At 47.6% G+C, this 15,041-nt stretch overlaps 2 protein-coding genes and 1 gene segment (V, D, J or C); all 3 read left to right on the forward strand.

Moving 5' to 3' along the window:
- LOC100300510 (T cell receptor beta constant 1) overlaps positions 1-15,041 on the forward strand; it is a gene marked incomplete in the record, with an annotated part of 535,695 nt that overhangs the window by 472,898 nt on the left and 47,756 nt on the right.
- LOC509513 (uncharacterized) overlaps positions 1-15,041 on the forward strand; it is a 283,704-nt gene that overhangs the window by 239,512 nt on the left and 29,151 nt on the right.
- Positions 8,887-11,599, forward strand: LOC101902515 (T cell receptor beta variable 29-1-like). The segment is given in 2 exon segments: positions 8,887-9,211; positions 9,471-11,599. Coding segments are annotated over 2 exon segments (399 nt in total).

Consider the following 15,041-nt stretch of genomic DNA (forward strand, 5'->3'; position numbering starts at 1 on the left):
CTAGCACATACTGAATTCCAGACTCAGAGAAACACAACAGTGCTCAGTATAAGCTACATTGTTTGTGCAAGCACTCTAGGTAAAATGAATCACAGTCACCAGTTACCAAATCGTGAGAACACTCCAGAAATTCAAGTTCCCAGGCCGATTCAGGATCAAGCTGAATACCAACCTTGTAAGCAGGTCCTTCCACAGATCAGACAAGGTTAACTTTTTTCTATACACATGCACACACACACATAGCCCACAAGGAAAAGGGCTGGCTTTCACTTTAGCACCTCCTGACTCTCTAGAATCTGAGTGGCTTGGGCAGGACCATGACTTCATAGCTCATCCCCCTGTAGCCTGGGTCTGGGAGAGGACCCTCTTGCCTTGAACCTGCCATGGGAATCAGGCTCCTCTATGCCTTTTGCTTCCTGGGAGTAGGTGAGTCCAGAAAGTCGGTGGCAAACCCCTGTCCCATTGCTTCTAGACCCTGGATACAAGATTTTTCTCTCATTAAGCTTCCTGTGTGTGCCTGCATGCTTAGTCATGTCTGACTCTTTGTGACCACAAGGGCTGTAGCCCGCCAGGTTCCTCTGTCCATGAAATTTCCCAGGCAAGGATACTGGAGTGGGTTGCCATTTCCTTCTGCAGGGGATCTTCCCCAATCCAGGGATCGAACCCTGGTCTCCTGCACTGCAGGCAGACTCTTTCCCACTGAGCCGCCAGGGAAGCTTCCTGATGGCCTCTTTGTTCACCTCCTCCATCCTCCTTCACAGGCCTCGTGGATGCACAGGTAACCCAAACTCCAAGATACCTGGTCAAAAGGAGGGGAGAGAAAGTCGTGATAGAGTGCATACAGAACATGGACCATGAGAGAATGTTCTGGTACCGACAAGACCCAGCGCTGGGGCTGCGGCTGCTCCATTTCTCAATCGATGCTGGCACGGTTGAGGAAGGGGATGTGCCCCATGGGTACAGCGTCTCCAGAAAGAAGAAGGAGAGCTTCCCTCTGACCCTGGCGTCTGCCACCACCAACCAGACGTCTATGTACCTCTGCGCCAGCAGTGAATACACAGCGCAGCACGGCCACATCCTCTCTGCACAAAAAGGGCGGATGCAGGAAGCGGGGTGGGGGGACCATGAGTCAGGGCCCGAGTTATGCTGCTCCTACCGCGCGTGTGTGCCCATTGGAAGAAAGGCAGACAGTAGGGAGGGACCAAGCCCACAGCCACACTTCTTGGCCAGGGCAGCACAGGCTAGTTTTTAAGCCCCCGTCACCACCCTTTTCCAAGTCAGGGGCCATTCTGGAGTGGACCTGCCCGATCTTGTATGTTGTTCCCAACCTCAAGTCATGAAACTCGACCCACACCGGGAGGACTCCTCTCTCAGATCCACACCAGGGAACTTCTCCCCTACCATTTTTTTTATTATTATTAATGTATTAGTCTTTGAAATTATATTTCAACTGTAAGGGTCTCAGGTTATAAAAAGTGGTGATGTAATTTTTTTAAACATCTATTTAGAATTTTTACAAAGGCAAATTAGAGCTTCATTGCTGTTGTGCTTGTGCTCATTCATATCTGACTCTTTGAGCCCCCCCGGTACTGTAGCCTGCCAGGCTTTTCCATCCGTGGAATTTACCAGGCAAGACGGCTGCACACAGAAATGAAGACCCAGCACAGCCAAAACTAAATAAAAAGCAAAATAAATAAATAACATGTTTACAAATTATAGTTTAACATTTAAAAACAATTTTATTGAAGTATAGCTGTTTATGCCCTGCTGCTGCTGCTGCTGCTAAGTCGCTTCAGTCATGTCCGACTCTGTGCAACCCCATAGACGGCAACCCACCAGGCCCTGCCATCCTAGCATTGGTTAAATCCTTTTTTTCCTTTCCTTTCCTATCCTCTTCCTTTTACTATACATTTGCTACCCTGCTCAGTATCTTTGCACTTTTTAAAAATATTTTTAAAAATTTTATTATTTATTTATTCTTTTTTTTTGGCTGTCCTGGGTCTTCATTGCTGTGCAGGCTTTTTCTAGTTGCCGCAAGCCAAGGCTACTCTTCTTTGCCACGTGCAGGGTTCTCCTAGTGTGGCTTATCTTGTTTCAGACCTCGCGCTCTAAGCACACGGGCTTCAGTAGTGGCACGCACGGGCCCTGGAACATGGCTCGGCAGTTGTGGCACACAGGCTTAGTTGCCCCGAGGCATGAGGGGTCTTCCCAGACCAGGAATCCAAACTATGTCGCCTGCATTGGCAGGAGAATTCTTAACCAGTGGACCACCTGGGAAGTCCTGAGTAGCTTTACTCTCCACTGAGGACAGTCACACATTGTCAACCCCTCCCTGATATAAACCTGATCAACCATATGTGCTGATTCCAGAGAATGTTTGGGGAATCCAAATTCTGTTCATTCAGCCTATAAAGGAAAACTGAGAAAAAGGAATCTTTCTCCACATTCTCTGAGTGGTTGGTAATGACTGAAAAGTTCTGAGAGAAGGAATAAGCTAGGATGCAGGAGGTGGTAAGAATTCGGTTGTAACGAGGCCACAGCAGGTCTCCCTCACTTTCTCCCTCATCTCCAGGAAGAAGAGAGTTACTCCTAGAAGCTGACCTAGAAGAATGAGAAAAGCTTTTCCCAAAGGCCCTGCAACCTCTCATAGCATCTCATCAACCTGCATTATGTCTCATGTTCCTTCCTGAACCAGTTACAATCAGGTTATGATGGTTTTGATTTACTGAAATGCATCCAGGTCTATTCATGGAACAGGAAACAAGGTCAGAGTTGCCTAACCTAATGGGCAGCATGGGAGAGAGATAGATAACTAATCAAACTTATCAGCATTCTCATAGGAAGGAGACAGAGGAGACTTGTATTCTATGGGTGACTAACAATCCCGAGGGCTTCCCTGGTGGCTCAAACAGTAAAGAATCTGCCTGCAATGCAGGAGACCCAGGTTCAATCCCTGGGTCAGGAAGATCCCCTGGAGAAGGGAATGGTTACCCACTCCAGTATTCTTGCCTGGGAAATCCCATGGACAGAGGAGACTGGTGGGCTACAGTCCATGGGGTCACAAAGAGTTGGATACAACTGAGCAACTAACACACACACTCACACACAACAATCATGAGTGCTGTCCCCCACATATTTCTGGCTTCCCCGCTTCCTGACACATGATGGGATTGTACTTCCTGGCTTCTGGAGGTTGGAGGTGGGGCAGGGCATGAGGCTTGTTGCCGAGAATGAGCAATAAGTATAAGTGACACGTTACTGCCAGGCCAGAACGTTTTAGCAGCCAATGCAAGATTTCCAGACCTCTCTTTAGTTCTGCCTGAGAGATGAGTGAGTTCTGGAGATGGTGGCTTCAGAGGGGCCACCGCCTTGCAGTCTCTGAGGCAGCTGCAGTCGAGGACTCAGACCCCCGGGCTGGCCATTGGGAATGACGCATACACACTATTGATGCTATGTATACAGTAGATAACGAATGAGAACCCGTGGTATACAGCACAGGGAACTCTACTTAATTGCACTGTGGGAAGGAAGTCCAAAGGGAGGGGATATGTACACTTACGGCTGATTCATTTTGCTCTGCAGTAGAAACTAACACTACATTGTAAAGCAACTATACTCCAATAGAAAACAATTAACAAATTAACATTTTTTTGAATTCTTTTTCAGGACTTCCCTGGTGTTTCAATGGCTAAGACTCCACACTCCCAAGGCAGGGAGCTGGAGTTCGATCCCTGGTCAGGGAAATAGATCCTGCATGTTGCATCTAGGAGTTCCAATACCACAACCAAGACTGAAGATCCCACGGATTTCAACTAAGACTTGGAGCAGCCAAATAAATAATAAATACAGTTTTTAAAATATATATTTTTCATAGTATTTGCATCCCTAGCCCTGGAACTGCATTCCTAGGTCTCTTTAGCTGAGGCCTTGGGCTTTGGGTGGAAGATTTTCTCAGCCCCTCTGCTGAGGCCTCCTCCTAGGAGAAGGAGGGGGAATCCGGGGACACTTTCCCCTCTAATTCAGCTTCAGGTGCTTCTAGATCCTAGCTCCCTCTCACAACCTCCTCCCCACCTCAGGGCCCAAAGAGTGTTTTGTCTGGAGCTCTCTCAGCGGTGGGAAGACCCCCACTCCTGTGCTGATCCACCTGACCCTTGAGCAGCGCCTCATTACATCTGGGAAACGGAACAGGGAGTCAGGGCTTTCTTCCATTTTAGACTCTTGCTTGTGCCCTCACAGTAAATCACTAGGCAATTGTCTAAAGAATTTAGGATTGCTAAAACAGAAAAAGACTGGGTTATTTTGGAAGAACGTTTGATATATTTGACCAAGAGATTTTAATGTAGTTAATGTTTCATGTCTAGAAAAAATTGGATTATTCTATACCTTTTACCTGGTAGCTCAGCTGGCAGAGAATCTGCCTTCAGTGCAAGAGACTCCAGTTCAATTCTGTGGTTCACATTTCCTCCTTTTTAATAGAAATTTTTTGCACAGTTTTACTTTTCTAAAATATTGGCAAATCCCATAATCAATTTTTATTACTAACATATTAGAATTAACCACCACCCAAAAACAACAAAAGTTATTTTAAAGTACATCTTACAACAGATGGCATCTCAGAACCAAAGAACTAAGTTAGTTTTGCAGGGATCTCTTTCTAGGGATCCCTCATTTCCTTTAGGGCATTAGGCCTATAGTTGTCAGCCATCCACCAGCTTCTACTCTACTAAGGCACGAGTAACTGAACGTGAGGCAACCTCTTGTGGTACCTGTGCTAACTTTTGAGCTTTGGTATCATGTACACATGGATCCGTGTCCTGCTTCTGCTGCTTAGTCACAAATTATGTGAACTTGATCAGGTTACATAAAAATCTTTGGGATTAGATGGTTGGATTAGCATCATGAACTCAATGGACATGAGTTTGAGTAAGCTCTGGGAGATGGTGAAGGACAGGGAAGACTGGAGTGCTGCAGTCCATGAGGCTGCAAGGAGTCGGTCACAACTGAGCGACTGAACTGAACTAAATCTATAAACTTGCCTAATCTGTAAAATATGGGATCATAGTTGCCTAAGTACCCTAATTTATAGACAGTCTGAAATGACATGTGTAAAACAGAGTAAGTGTTCAAAAAGACTGGCTTAGCTTTTACACAAGTATTAAGCTGTTTCAGGAAGTTGCATGATAGAGGAAACAACTGGATGATTAAATGGACCATAGCACTGTGGCCGAATTTTACAGACAGAGATCTGTCTTATATGCCACAATGAGCTGCAGTATAATAGCAGAAAAGTAAAAGTGAAAGTCGCTCAGTCATGTCCAATTCTTTGCAACCCCATGGACTGTATCCATGGAATTCTCCAAGCCAGAACACTGAAGTGGGTAGCCTTTCCCTTCTCTAGGGGATCTTCCCAACCCAGGGATTGAAACCAGGTCTCCCACAAATAGCCATTAAGTAAAGAGGAACCAAATAGTTATAACTGAAATGACCAAAATGAGAAGTGAGAGACGATAGAGGTACAGTGCACTTAAGTTGTGAATTAATAAATGAGGGAGGTGAGAAGAAAAGAGGTGATGAAGATGAACTTCTGAGCCTAGACAACAAGACAAGTGGGGGGTACCGTTTATTAAGAGGAATGAATTCAGGAACAGGAGTCAGTTTACCAGAGTAGGTATCAGGGAAAGAAAAATCAGTTCAGTGTGGAATAACCAAAATACTCAGCCATCGGTTGCAATTCTGAGTTATGTTGCCCTAGTATTCTAAAATCTTACCTTTAGTTATCTAAGGTCAATACTGCATCCCATTCTTGCTTTATAACGAGGAGTAGAACATGAGTGGTGCTCAACAATGATGGATGGGAAGTGGCGGAGGTTGCAGTTGCAGGCTAGGAGCCTTGTGAATAAAGATCCAGCCCAAGTGAAGAGCCACACAGCTCCACTAGGGGGCAGACGAATTGTCTCCACATTCTGCAGAAACTAGGCTTCCTGCGACAGGCGAGGAACAGAGCCAGTAGGGAAGAGCTACACGGTGGTGAAGGAAGAACTTGAATTTGATGTGTTAGTGCCTTTTCTCTGCGGAGAGGCAAGGCTGTCACCTAAAGATGTTGACTTTTCTGCTACTTCTCCTGGAACTGGGTATGGCCTTATCCCGGGGGAAATTTGGGGTGAATATGCATGCTGAGGAGTAGAGGGTCAGCAGATGAGATGACCCTCTCATGAGGATCATAATGAGATGATGAGATGACCCCAATCGAACAGCAGAGAGATGTTCTATTAGGAAATCCTAACACAGTAACTGCTGGAAGAGCAAATCCAGAGTGGAGGCAGTGCTCCAGGGCTGATTGCGAGCCAAGGTGATACTGGAGCAAATAGTAGGAGACACTCCTGCCTGGGGACAAGCTTGTCAGCTCTCAAGGTGTTTCTGTGTCTCTGGATCTAGGTTCTGTGTTCAGTGCTCTCGTCTCTCAAAAGCCAAGCAGGGCCATCCATCAACGCGGGACCTCTGTGACGATCAAGTGTTGTCAGGTTGATAGCCAGCTCGCCTTGATGTACTGTACCGTCAGCTTCCAGGACAGAGCTTGGTGCTGATGGCTACTGCCAATCAGGGCTCCAAGGCTACTTACGAGAGTGGGTTTACTGACAACAAATTTCCCATTAACCACCAGAAACTGGAGTTCTCAACTCTGACTGTGAGCAATGCGAGCTCCGAAGACAGCAGCCCTTATTTCTGCAGTGCTGGAGACACAGCGCTGGGCACAGATCAAGGGTCTCAGGAAGAACCCCATTCCCTCCCAACCAGCTCCCAGCCAGGTGAGCCTGAGAACCCTGGGAGGCAGGCTGGAGGTGGGAGACCACAGAGGCAGCTGCCTGTGTGCTGGTGGGCGGGGTCGGTGTGAATGATCGGCTGGGGATGAGGAGAGAACTGGACGACCAGCTGGAGGACTTCATCCACAGACAGGAAGGGTGACTACTGGAGGCCGAGGATAAAATTTCTCCCAGAGGAATGTTTAGAAATAGTAAAGACATCAGATACAGTTTGCCTTCAAGTGGCAGAGTCAGAAATACCCTCTAAGTAATTTATCTCTGAGCTATATTTAGCCTTGGAAGGAAAGTTATGACCAACCTAGATGGCATATTCAAAAGCAGAGACATTACTTTGCCAACAAAGGTTCATCTGGTCAAGGTTATGGTTTATCCTGGTCATGTATGGATGTGGTCATGTATGGATGTGAGAGTTGGACTGTGAAGAAGGCTGAGCGCCGAAGAATTGATGCTTTTGAACTGTGGTGTTGGAGAAGACTCTTGAGAGTCCCTTGGACTGCAAGGAGATCCAACCAGTCCATCCTGAAGGAGATCAGCCTTGGGATTACTTTGGAAAGAATGATGCAAAAGCTGAAACTCCAGTACTTTGGCCACTTGATGCGAAGAGTTGACTCATTGGAAAAGACTCTGATACTGGGAGGGATTGGGGGCAGGAGGAGAAGGGGACGACAGAGAATGAGATGGTGGAATGGCATCGCTGACTCAATAGACATGAGTCTGAGTGAACTCCGGGAGTTGATGATGGACAGGGAGGCCTGGCATGCTGCGATTCATGGGGTCGCAAAGAGTCGAACACAACTGAGCGACTGATCTGATCTGATCTGATATTTAGCCTGGTCTCTATTAATATAGCTCAGAATGCACTTAGTCATATTTATATCATACTGGTCTATTACACTGATGGCATTATGCTGATTGTTCTTGGCGAATAGGAATTATAAAGCCCTCTAGATGCCTTGGTATGATATATGGATGGCAGACCAATGTCAATCTGCAAAAATTTAGGGATCTGCCCCCTTGGTGAGCTTCTGAGTAGTCCAGAGGTGTGAGATATGCTGGAATGTCCTCCAAAGTGAGAGGCGAGCTGTTTCCAGATATGGAGAAAGAGGCACAACGCTTCGTGGGACCCTCTGGTTTTGGAGTTAACATATACTACTCTTGGGTATGCTACTCTGGCCCATTTACTATACAATCTGTCAGGCTGGGCCAGTGCAACGCAGAGCTCGGTAGCAGAACGAGGCTATGATGGAAGCTTCTCAGCCACCAGGGTCGTAAACCAAGCAGGCTCAGTTGTTCTTAAAGTGCCTGTGGCAGATATCAATGCTCTGTAGAGCTCCTGACATTCCCCAGTGAGAATCACGAGGCAGATGTACAGAGGTCTGTGTCATGCTTTACTCAATTCTATCTGCCAATAACTTTTCTCCCTTGAAAAACTGCTCTTGGCTCTTTACTAAAGGCTTATCATGGCATTCAGAACTGGACATCATCAGACCTGCAAAACTGTAAAGTTGAAGACGCACGGAGTATTCTGTTATGAAGTGGAAAATGTATCATTTCAGTTCAGTCACTCAGTCGTGTCCAACTCTTTGCGACCCTATGCATTGCAGCACACCTCCCTGCGTCCAGCACCAACTCCCGGAGTTGACTCAGACTCCCGTCCATCGAGTCAGTGATGCCATCCAGTCATCTCATCCTCTGTCATCCCCTTCTCCTCCTGCCCCCAATCCCTCTCAGCATCAGAGTCTTTTCCAATGAGTCAACTCCTTGCATGAGGTGGCCAAAGTACTGGAGTTTCAGCTTTAGCATCATTCCTTCCAAAGAACACCCACGGCTGATCTCCTTTAGAAAGGACTGGTTGGCTCTCTGTTTATTAAGTGGAATTAATTCAGAAATAGGAGTCAGTTTACCGGAGTAGGTATCAGAGAAAGAAAAATCAGTTCAGTGTGGAATAACTGAAATACTCAGCGAATGGTTGCAATCCTGAGTTATGTTACCCTAGTATTCTAAAATCTTACCTTTAGTTATCTGAGGTCAATACTGCATCCCATTCTTGCTTTATACCGAGGAGTAGAATATAAGTAGTGCTCGACAATGATGGATGGGGAGTGGCAGAAGGTGGTGATGAGACCACAGTTGGAGGCTGGGAGCCTAGTGAATAAAGATCCAGCCCAAGTGAAGAGCCACACAGCTCCACTAGGGGGCAGAAGAATTGTCCCCATGTTCTGCAGAAACTAGGCTTCCTGGGACAGGCCAGGAACAGAGTCAGTAGGGAAGAACTACACGGTGGTGAAGGAAGAAGAACTTGAATTTGATGTGTTAATGCCTTTTCTCTGCGGCGAGGCAAGGCTGTCACCTAAAGATGTTGACTCTTCTGCTACTTCTCCTGGGACTGGGTACGGCCTTATTCCCGGGGAAATTTGGGGTGAATATGCATGCTGAGGAGTAGAGGGTCTGAGGCCCCCAGTCAGAGGATGGGAGAGATATTCGTTTAGGGAATCCTAACACAGTAACAGCTGGAAGAACAAATCCAGAGTGGAGGCAGTGCTCCAGGGCTGATTGGGAGCAAGGTGATACTGGAGCAAATAGTAGGAGACCCTCCTGCCTGGGGACAAGCTTGTCAGCTCACGGATGTTTCTGTCTCTCTGGATCTAGGTTCTGTGTTCGGTGCTCTCGTCTCTCAAAAGCCAAGCAGGGCCATCCGTCAACGCGGGACCTCCATGATGATCGAGTGTCAGGTCGATAGCCAGGTCAATTTCATGTACTGGTACCGTCAGCTTCCAGGACAGAGCTTGGTGCTGATGGCTACTGCCAATCAGGGCTCCAAGGCTACTTACGAGAGTGGGTTTACTGACAGCAAGTTTCCCATTGACCGCCCGAAACTGGAGTTCTCAACTCTGACTGTGAGCAACGCGAGCTCCGAAGACAGCAGCTCTTATTTCTGCAGTGCTGGAGACACAGTGCTGGGCACAGATCAAGGGTCTCAGCAAGAACCCCTCTCCCACCCACCCAGCTCCTAGACAGGTGAACGTTAGAACCCTGGGAGGCAGGCTGGAGGGGGAAAACCACAGAGGCAGCTGCCTGTGTTTTGGTGGGTGGGGTCGGTGTGAATGGGTTGGCTGGGGATGAGGAGGAAACTGGGTGACCAGCTGGAGGACTTTATCCACAGACAGGAAGGGTGACTACTGGAGGCCAAGGATAAAATTTCTCCTAGGGGAGTGTTTAGAAATAATAAAGGCAATCAGATACAGTTTGCCTTCAAGTGGCAGAGTCAGAAATACCCTTTAAGTGTTTTATCTCTGAGCTATATTTAGCCTGTTCTCTATTAATATAGTTCAGAATGCACTTAGTCATATTTATATCTTACTCGTCCATTACACTGATGGCATTATTCTGATTGTTTTTAGTGAATGGGAATTATAAAGCCCTGTAGATGCCTTGGTATGATATATGGATGGCAGACCAATGTCAATCTGCAAAAATTCAGGGATCTGCCCCCTTGGTGAGCTTCTGAGTAGTCCAGAGGTGTCAGATATGCTGGAATGTCCTTCAAAATGAGAGGCGATCTGTTTCCAGACATGGAGAAAGAGGCACAATGCTTCGTGGGACCCTCTGGATTTTGGAGTTAACATATACTACTCTTGGGTATGCTACTCTGGCCCATTTACTAAACAATCCCTCAGGCTGGGCCAGTGCAAGGCAGAACACGGTAGCAGAACGAGGCTATGATGGAGGCTTCTCAGGCACCAGGGTCATAAACCAAGCAGGCTCAGTTGTTCTTGAAGTGCCTGTGGCAGATATCAATGCTCTGTAGACTTCCTGACATTCCCCAGTGAGAATCATGAGGCAGATACACAGAGTTCTGTGTCATGCTTTACTCCCCTCTATCTGCCAATAACTATTCTCCTTTTGAAAAACTGCTCTTTACTCTTTACTAAAGGTTTATCAGGGCATTCAGAGCTAGACATCAGCAGACCTGCAAAACTGTAAAGTTGAAGACGCACGGAGTATTCTGTTATGAAGTAGAAAATGTATCAGTTCAATTCAGTCACTCAGTCGTGTCCGACTCTTTGTGACCCCATGCATCGCAGCACGCCAGGCCTCCCTGTCCAGCACCAACTCCCAGAGTTCACTCAGTCTCAGGTCCATCGAGTCAGTGATGCCATCCAGCCATCTCATCCTCCATCATGCCCTTCTCCTCCTGCCCCCAATCCCCCTCAGCATCAGAGTCTTTTCCAATGAGTCAACTCCTTGCATGAGGTGGCCAAAGTACCGGAGTTTCAGCTTTAGCATCATTCCTTCCAAAGAACACCCAGGGCTGATCTCCTTTAGAATGGACTGGTTGGATCTCCGTTTATTAAGAGGAATGAATTCAGGAATAGAAGTCAGTTTACCGGAGTAGGTATCAGGGAAAGAAAAATCAGTTCAGTGTGGAATAACGGAAATACTCAGCCAACAGTTGCAATCCTGAGTTATGTTACCCTAGTATTCTAAAATCTTACCTTTAGTTATCTGAGGTCAATACTGCATCCCATTCTTGCTTTATACCGAGGAGTAGAACATGAGTGGTGCTCAACAATGATGCATGGGGAGTGGCAGAGGGTGGTGATGAGACCAAAGTTGCAGGCTGGGAGCCTAGTGAATAAAGATCCAGCCCAAGTGAAGAGCCACACAGCTCCACTAGGGGGCAGACAAATTGTCTCCACAGTCTACAGAAACTAGGCTTCCTGCGACAGGCGAGGAACAGAGCCGGTAGGGAAGAGCTACACGGTGGTGAAGGAAGAAGAACTTGAATTTGATGTGTTACTGCCTTTTCTCTGCGGAGAGGCAAGTCTGTCACCTAAAAATGTTGTCTCTTCTGCTACTTCTCCTGGGACTGGGTATGGCCTTATCCCGGGGGAAATTTGGGGTGAATATGCATGCTGAGGAGTAGAGGGTCTGAGGCCCCCAGTCAGAGGATGGGAGAGATGTTCATTTAGGGAATCCTAACACAGTAACAGCTGGAAGAACAAATCCAGAGTGGAGACAGTGCTCCAGGGCTGATTGGGAGCAAGGTGATACTGGAGCAAATAGTAGGAGACCCTCCTGCCTGGGGACAAGCTTGTCAGCTCTCAAGGGTGTTTCTGTCTCTCTGGATCTAGGTTCTGTATTCGGTGCTCTCGTCTCTCAAAAGCCAAGCAGGGCCATCCGTCAACGTGGGACCTCCGTGATGATCGAGTGTCGTCAGGTTGATAGCCAGCTCGCCATGATGTACTGGTACCGTCAGCTTCCAGGACAGAACTTGGTGCTGATGGCTACTGCGAATCAGGGCTCCAAGGCTACTTACGAGAGTGGGTTTACTGACAGCAAGTTTCCCATTGACCGCCCGAAAGTGGAGTTCTCAACTCTGACTGTGAACAATGCGAGCTCCGAAGATAGTAGCTCTTATTTCTGCAGTGCTGGAGACACAGTGCTGGGCACAGATCAAGGGTCTCAGCAAGAACCCCTCTCCCACCCACCCAGCTCCTAGACAGGTGAACGTTAGAACCCTGGGAGGCAGGCTGGAGGGGGAAAACCACAGAGGCAGCTGCCTGTGTGCTGGTGGGTGGCGTCGGTGTGAATGTGTCGGCTGGGGATGAGGAGGGAACTAGGGGATCAGCTAGAGGACTTCATCCACAGACAGGAAGGGTGACTACTGGAGGCCAAGGATAAAATTTCTCCCAGAGAAGTGTTTATAAATAGTAAGACAATCAGATACAGTTTGCCTTCAAGTGGCAGAGTCTGAAATACTCTTTAAGTATTTTATCTCTCAGTTATATTTAGCCTGTTCTCTATTAATATAGTTCAGAATGCACTTAGTCATATTTATATCATACTGGTCCATTACACTGATGGCATTTTGCTGAATGTTCTTGGCGAATGGGAATTATAAAGCCCTGTAGATGCCTTGGTATGATATATGGATGGCAGACCAATGTCAATCTGCAAAATTCAGGGATCTGCCCCCTTGGTGAGCTTCTGAGTAGTCCAGGGGTGTGTGATATGCTGGAATGTCCTTCAAAATGAGAGTTGAGCTGTTTCTAGACATGGAGAAAGAGGCACAATGCTTCGTGGGACCCTCTGGATTTTGGAATTAACATATACTACTCTTGGGTATGCTACTCTGGCCCATTTACTAAACAATCCCTCAGGCTGGGCCAGTGCAAGGCAGAACACGGTAGCAGAACGAGGCTATGATGGAGGCTTCTCAGGCACCAGGGTCATAAACCAAGCAGGCTCAGTTGTTCTTGAAGTGCCTGTGGCAGATATCAATGCTCTGTAGACTTCCTGACATTCCCCAGTGAGAATCATGAGGCAGATACACAGAGTTCTGTGTCATGCTTTACTCCCCTCTATCTGCCAATAACTATTCTCCTTTTGAAAAACTGCTCTTTACTCTTTACTAAAGGTTTATCAGGGCATTCAGAGCTAGACATCAGCAGACCTGCAAAACTGTAAAGTTGAAGACGCACGGAGTATTCTGTTATGAAGTAGAAAATGTATCAGTTCAATTCAGTCACTCAGTCGTGTCCGACTCTTTGTGACCCCATGCATCGCAGCACGCCAGGCCTCCCTGTCCAGCACCAACTCCCAGAGTTCACTCAGTCTCAGGTCCATCGAGTCAGTGATGCCATCCAGCCATCTCATCCTCCATCATGCCCTTCTCCTCCTGCCCCCAATCCCCCTCAGCATCAGAGTCTTTTCCAATGAGTCAACTCCTTGCATGAGGTGGCCAAAGTACCGGAGTTTCAGCTTTAGCATCATTCCTTCCAAAGAACACCCAGGGCTGATCTCCTTTAGAATGGACTGGTTGGATCTCCGTTTATTAAGAGGAATGAATTCAGGAATAGGAGTCAGTTTACCGGAGTAGGTATCAGGGAAAGAAAAATTAGCTCAGTTTGGAATAACGGAAATACTCAGCCAACGGTTGCAATCCTGAGTTATGTTACCCTAGTATTCTAAAATCTTACCTTTAGTTATCTGAGGTCAATACTGCATCCCATTCTTGCTTTATACCGAGGAGTAGAACATGAGTGGTGCTCAACAATGATGGATGGGGAGTGGGGGAGGCTGAAGTTGCAGGCTAGGAGCCTTGTGAATAAAGATCCAGCCCAAGTGAAGAGCCACACAGCTCCACTAGGGGGCAGAAGAATTGTCCCCATGTTCTGCAGAAACTAGGCTTCCTGGGACAGGCAAGGAACAGAGTCATAGGGAAGAACTACACGGTGGTGAAGGAAGAAGAACTTGAATTTGATGTGTTAATGCCTTTTCTCTGCGGCGAGGCAAGGCTGTCACCTAAAGATGTTGACTCTTCTGCTACTTCTCCTGGGACTGGATATGGCCTTATTCCCGGGGAAATTTGGGGTGAATATGCATGCTGAGGAGTAGAGGGTCTGAGGCCCCCAGTCAGAGGATGGGAGAGATATTCGTTTAGGGAATCCTATCACAGTAACAGCTGGAAGAACAAATCCAGAGTGGAGACAGTGCTCCAGGGCTGATTGGGAGCAAGGTGATACTGGAGCAAATAGTAGGAGACCCTCCTGCCTGGGGACAAGCTTGTCAGCTCTCAAGGGTGTTTCTGTCTCTCTGGATCTAGGTTCTGTGTTCGGTGCTCTCGTCTCGCAAAAGCCAAGCAGGGCCATCCGTCAACGCGGGACCTCCGTGATGATCGAGTGTCGTCAGGTTGATAGCCAGCTCACCGCGATGTACTGGTACCGTCAGCTTCCAGGACAGAGCTTGGTGCTGATGGCTACTGCCAATCAGGGCTCCAAGGCTACTTACGAGAGTGGGTTTACTGACAACAAATTTCCCATTAGCCGCCCGGTCCTTGCGTTCTCAACTCTGACTGTGAGCAACGCGAGCTCCGAAGATAGCAGCTCTTATTTCTGCAGTGCTGGAGACACAGTGCTGGGCACAGATCAAGGGTCTCAGCAAGAACCCCTCTCCCACCCACCCAGCTCCCAGCCAGGTGAGCCTGAGACTCTGGGAGGCAGGCTGGATGGGGCAAACCACAGAGGCAGCTGCCTGTGTGCTGGTGGGCTGGGTCGGTGTGAATGGGTCAGCTGGGGATGAGGAGGGAACTAGGGGATCAGCTAGAGGACTTCATCCACAGACAGGAAGGGTGACTACTGGAGGCCAAGGATAAAATTTCTCCCAGAGAAGTGTTTATAAATAGTAAGACAATCAGATACAGTTTGCCTTCCAGTG

The sequence above is a fragment of the Bos taurus genome, chromosome 4, assembly GCF_002263795.3.
Source record: "Bos taurus isolate L1 Dominette 01449 registration number 42190680 breed Hereford chromosome 4, ARS-UCD2.0, whole genome shotgun sequence".
Taxonomy (NCBI): Eukaryota; Metazoa; Chordata; class Mammalia; order Artiodactyla; family Bovidae; genus Bos; species Bos taurus.